The 6,000-nt window shown below is 38.5% G+C and overlaps 1 protein-coding gene across 1 annotated transcript in view; it reads right to left on the bottom strand.

The window, feature by feature from the left end:
- The window catches only part of DNAH5 (dynein, axonemal, heavy chain 5), a 408,072-nt gene that overhangs the window by 129,371 nt on the left and 272,701 nt on the right, over positions 1–6,000 (bottom strand). The window contains exon 55 of the mRNA XM_006874155.1: positions 5,323–5,590. Within this exon, the coding sequence (XP_006874217.1) occupies positions 5,323–5,590 (268 nt within the window). The remainder of the gene's footprint in view (positions 1–5,322; positions 5,591–6,000) is intronic.

The following is a 6,000-nucleotide window of genomic DNA, read 5'->3' as shown; positions in this document are numbered from 1 at the left end:
AACAACAACAACAACAAACATCTTTCTGGTATTCTCTGTTTTCAGCTAAGATTCATCTGACATCAGCAATGATATTCCTAGCTCTACGTTCTCTTCTGAATCCAGTTTCAATTTCTGGCACTCCCTGTCAACGAACTGATTTAATCGTTTTTTAATTATTTTCAGCAAAATTTCATGTGCATGTAGTATTAATGATTTTGCTTTCTGATTTCTCATTCTGTTGGGTGATCTTTCTTTGGAATGAACACAAGGATGTATCTCTTCCAATCAGTTCTTCTCTTCAATGTAGCTGTCTCTTCCAATGTGTTCTTATCTTTCAATCTAGCTGTCTTACACATTTCTTGGAATTGATGAGTGAACCCCTTCAGGGCTGCATCAGCTTGTTGAAACATTTCAATTTTTATCCTATCAGTTCCTGGAGGCGTGTTTTTCTCCATGCTTCTTGGACTTCTCCCTTTAATAGCATCAATTCTTGAGCCAATGCTACTTCTTGAAATAACTGAACATCAACCAGTTATTTTTGGCATGGTAGCTGTATATATCCCATCTTATTTTTATGTTTCCTGCATCATTCAATAAGGAGCACAGAATCATTCAATATTGCAAATTGAGGCTTGAGTTTTTTATTCAGTTCTTTCAGCTTCAGAAATGCTGAGTATAGTCTTCTCTTTTGGTTTTCTATCTCCAGGTCTTTTGTACATTTCATTATAATATCTGACTTTACCTTCTCGAACAACCATTTGAAATTTTCTGTTCAAAACTTTTACTTCATCATTTCTCCCAGTTGTTTTAACATGCAAGAGCAAGTCAAATGTCTTCCGTCATCCATTTTCACCTTTTCTTTCTATCATGCTTTTTTAATGACCTTTTACTTTCTTTATGTATGATGATTTGAATGTCATCCCAAAACTCTTCTATTCTTTGGGCATTAATGTATAATGCATCAAATCTATTCTTGAGATTTTTCTAAATTCAGGTGGACTTGTTTTAACTTTTTTCCAGATTCAGCTGAAATTACATATAGTCTCTTCCACAGTCAGACCCTGGCCCTGTTTGATTCCTGTGTATTTCATCTAGTGAGGTTCATGTGTATAGTCACCATTTATGTTGTTGAAAAAAAGCATCTTCAGTGAGTAAATCATTGGTCTTGCAAAATTCATGTGCTCTCTGCATTATTTCAATTACCAAGGCCATATATTCTATCTACTGACTCTTCCTCTTTATTTTCAACTTTCACATTCAAATCACCAGTAATTTTCAACGCATATTGAGTGCATGTTTGATCAATTTCAGACTGAAGAAATTGGTAGACCTCTTGAATTTCACTATCACTGGCTTCAGTGCTTGGTGAATAAATTTGAATAACAGTTCTATCAACTGATCTTCATTGTAGGTATATGGCTATTATCCTATCACAGACAGCATTGGACTTTTAAAAATCTCAAAATGCTCTTTTGGACACTGAATGCAATGCCATTCCCAGCACAGTAAACTATACAATTATCTGATTCGAAATGGCCAATATCTGTCCATTTCAGCTGACTAATTCCTAGGATGTCAATCTTTATGAATGCTATTTCATTTTTTACAACTTCCAATTTTCCTAGATTCATGATTCATGCATTCCACATTCCAATTATTAATGGATGTTTGTGACTGTTTCTTCTCATTTTGACGTGTGCTCCATCAGTCAATGAAGGTCCCAAAAGCTTTGCTCCATTCACATCATTAAAGGTAACTCTACTTTAAGGGGGCAGCTCTTCCTCAGTTGTATTTTGAGTGCATTTCAACATGAAGGGCTCATCTTCTGGCACTATATGAGACAATGTTCCACTAGTACTCATAAGGTTTTCAGTGGCTAACTGTTCAGAGTGGTCTGTATTTCCTTCTACCTTGTCTGTCTTAGTCTGGAAACTGTGGTGAAACCTATCTACCATGGACTACCCTGCTGGTATCTAAAATACCAGTGGCATAGCATCCAGCATGTCAGTAACAAACAAGCCACCACAGTACAACAAAATGACAGATGAATGATCAGATGTCTGAGACAAAAGTAGATGATATCTCGTTTGTGTTCTTCGCTTGATGGGAAAGATGGTGAGGTGTGTGTGTTGTAAGGACCCTAATGGTACCATGGTTGAGACCTCATCTTTGTGATCTGTACTGCTGAAGATTTCAGCTAAGAAAACCCCACAGAGCAGTTCTATTGGGCCATATGAGGTGTCACTATAAGTCAAAATTTGACTCAATGTCACCTAGTAGCATGTGTGGGATAGACAGAGGACACTTGGCTCAATCCTTGAATTTTGATGACCTCAAATTTCTATACCATTCAAGTATATACTATATCAAAGTGAGGAAGACACACTAGGTGCCTACCCAGTAGTCATCTCTCCTTTGCCCTACTAAACAAATCCTAATTTTATTCAGAGTAACAATCTGCCCAACACTTTGATTCCCCAAACTCTCTCTTAGTAGGGATAACCTCATTCTGAACAACCATAAACAGCCAAGAAATGTTCTCAGAGAAGAGTCTTGGCCTGAGTTCAAAGGCAGCATTTCATGAGGAGCTGTAGCAGCCATGAAGTTACAAGTGGCATACCAAGGATGACATCCAGACAGAAAGGACAAGGTCCCCAACGACCACTGTCCTGGACTGCACATCTCTGCATTTTTCTGGTAGTAGGAAACATACTAAACCCCCTATGTGTTTATGCCACTGCTTCTTTGGTTTTCTGTTAGAGTCAGACACATTCCTAATTGATGAACTCACAGAGCACAGACTAGTAAAGAAGGGGACAATAAGATCTTTGTTTTGCAATAGAAGAAGTGACTGAAATAGGTATCACATTGAAATGAAATCATCTCAATCACGATATTCCATGGACTCTATCATCTGAAATTATTATTTTTATTGTTAATAGTAATACTTAGCATGGTATCTTACAGCGTACTTACATCCTAATTATCATGTTTCACAGAAAACGTTCCTATAATTCAGAAATACTGTCATCTTGGGTTCTACATTTTGATACTAATTCAAGGAATTTTTAAACCGTATTTTAGGTTGTATTTACATCTTCACAAGACTTAACATTTGAAATCACTTGTCTTTCTTCAAATTTTATGAAGCAAAAGAGAAAATCATACTCTCCACTTGTACTTCAAACATGTTTAAATAATCCGTGTTGAAAGCCACTGACTGGAAACTGTGATTGTCAACAGTGATGTCAGAACTTGACATCTCCAGTGAATAAAAGAGTTGATTTTTTTTTTTTTTAATGTTATCAGAGAAACCTGTAGTACCAGTATGGACTATACTGGCTTCCTGTATCTCTGATTAACCCCTCAGTTTCACTGTCCCCAGTTTCCCCATCTATGGAGAGAGGGAGATGGGTAAATTTGATGCTCTTGCACTGGACACCACCAAACTACAGAAACAGGAGTGGGGATGGAAGGACTGGGGAATTAAGAGCATACAATTAAGAGCATGCAAATCACAAGGTTGACAGTTCAAATCCACCAGCTGCTCCTCAGAAACCCTATACAGGGTTGCTGTAAGTCGGAACTGACTTGACAACATTTAACAACTGTACCTAAAAGCATCTGAGTGCCAGACCCTTTATTCCCTTCCATTCTTCACTTTTGTATTAGAGCTACCTGTAAGATTTTACAGATATCAGTATCAAACTCTACTGCTTGAAAATAATAATAATAATCAAATTAAAAGTTTGAGCTCTCCTCCTCTAAATTAGAGTTGACCTCAGGTTCTGATATATAGTAAGCCATGAGTTACACCTAAGTAGCTGCATCTTTAACCCTTTCATGACTCATAGAACATAGAGGGCCCACCTACGCTTTCTGCCTCTGGCATTTATTAGGAAGCTGCTGTCTGGTGGGATCTTACGCAACTGGTGAATAGGATGAAATGGGCTGCATCACATCAATCCCAGTACCAGACATCCTTTGAGATGTAGGTTGTTGTTGTGAAGTGCCATCGAGTCTATTCCAACCCATAGCAACCCTGTATAGGGTTTCTGAGGAGCAACTGGTGAGCTTGAACCACCAACCTTGCAGTTCAAATGGCTTTGCAGTCTGGTGCTTTCACCCACAGTGCCACACATATGGGCCTCGTTAATTGGTGCTGAGGATAAGCACTAGACCACAAGGTCAGTTTGAACCATAAGGTTGGTGGTTCAAACTCACCAAATGCTCTTTGGAAACCTTACACAGGGTCACTGTAAGACAGAACCAACTTGATGACACTTAACAACAACAACAACAATAACAACAACAACAATTGATCAAAGAACTCTTGGTGTGGTGCTGTAGGGTCAGCACGGGACTGCAAACCACAAAGTTGACAGTTCAAATCTACCAGCTGCTCCTCAGACACCCTATACAGTGTTGCTATGAGTCAGAACTGACTTGACAGCATTTAACAACAACTGTACCTAAAAATAAAAAATATTTTTAAAAAAAATCATTTCATTCAAAATGCCTTCCATTACTGAAAACATCTGATTTCTACCAACAAAAAAATTCAGTCTTGAAAGGGCTAAAATATCCACAAAAAACCTTTCAAAGTAAAAATGAAATAAAAGAATAACTTTGAATATCTCCTATAGTATGCTTATGCTCCAATTTCTATTACAGATTTAAAAAAACAAAAATGCATGGGTATTCCATAGGATGGAAGATCAGAGACAGAAGTACCAAAACTCCAGTCACATACTTCTGATTCACATCTTTTCTCAAGGGCAGAAACTGCCAAGGATTGCTGAATAACGCTTTCCTCTGTGATCCCCAGCAATGCAGTTGTGAGAAGGAAACAGAGAGGCTTGGATTAAAGTACTCACACTCTGTGGTTGACACGCCTACTTGTAAGATCCACAACTGCCATCAAAGCGATTAAAACCTCAGTGCCTTCCTAGGACATCCCAGAACCTGCTGGAGGACCCAACCGAGTCAAAGAACCTTCAAGCATCACCAAGAAGACAAAAGGCATTGCATATTAGCCCAAGAGGGTACAGAATGAAGATCTCATTCTATAATAACCACATTCTAGAAAAAAATGAATAAGAAAGAGCACCATCTTGTGGCAAAAATCCTTGAACAGTGAGCAAAGGGACTTCTGGCTCAACCCAGTAGAAAGACTGCAAATAACCCAGAAAGGGAGGAAGGGAAGGAGGTAGGCAGGAGAGAGGAAGTAAAGAAGGAAGGAAGGAAGAGGGGACATAAGTAAGTCAATATATACATACAGAAACACATACACACATTTTAGACCAAAAATGCTGTCATACAAATTTCCACCACACTAACCAGCAATTAAGGCATCCTTAGGCCACCGGCTAAACCAGTCTATGGTGCATCCTGAAATAAGGGCAGGGAACTTCAATGCTCGATTTCTAAATTTTTCACCCACTGGTGAAAAGCAGAGCACAATATGAAGGTTCTGTCGGACCCTGCTCATGAAGTAATCGTGTAGGTTCTCGTTGGTAGGAGGCCGTCTAGGGTGCTCTCTCTTCATGACAGATACAAGGTCACTATTAATCTCATCAATTTCATCCCGAGCAAACAGGTTGGAGACCTTACAAAGAAACAGAGATATTAAAATTCAGGACATACCAAGGAAAACAAAACAAAATATATAACTCAATGCATATGAAAATGTCTTTCCTCCATTTGTGTTCTTAAAATCATCTTTAGAAAATTCACCCAATGTCTTCATGAAATACAGCATATTTTCAAAAACATAAGTGACTCTATTACTGACTGTGAAGTTGTCATCCTCTAAGGGGTTGTCAGTATGTTTATTAGCTGCCACTGAGTCTGAGCCTGACTCATGGTGACCCCGTATACAATTGGATCACACTGTTAGTGCCCACAGTTTTCACTGTACGATTTTTTGGAAGTAGATCACTAGTCTATCTTCTTAGCTTGGCTTAGTCTGGAAGCTTCAATGATATCCGTCCAACATCACGTCAATATCCAAGTTTC

The sequence above is a fragment of the Chrysochloris asiatica genome, unplaced genomic scaffold, assembly GCF_000296735.1.
Source record: "Chrysochloris asiatica unplaced genomic scaffold, ChrAsi1.0 scaffold00264, whole genome shotgun sequence".
In the NCBI taxonomy this organism is placed as follows: Eukaryota; Metazoa; Chordata; class Mammalia; order Afrosoricida; family Chrysochloridae; genus Chrysochloris; species Chrysochloris asiatica.
Note: the sequence above shows the minus strand (reverse complement) of the source record. Positions and strands in the feature narration are given on the sequence as shown.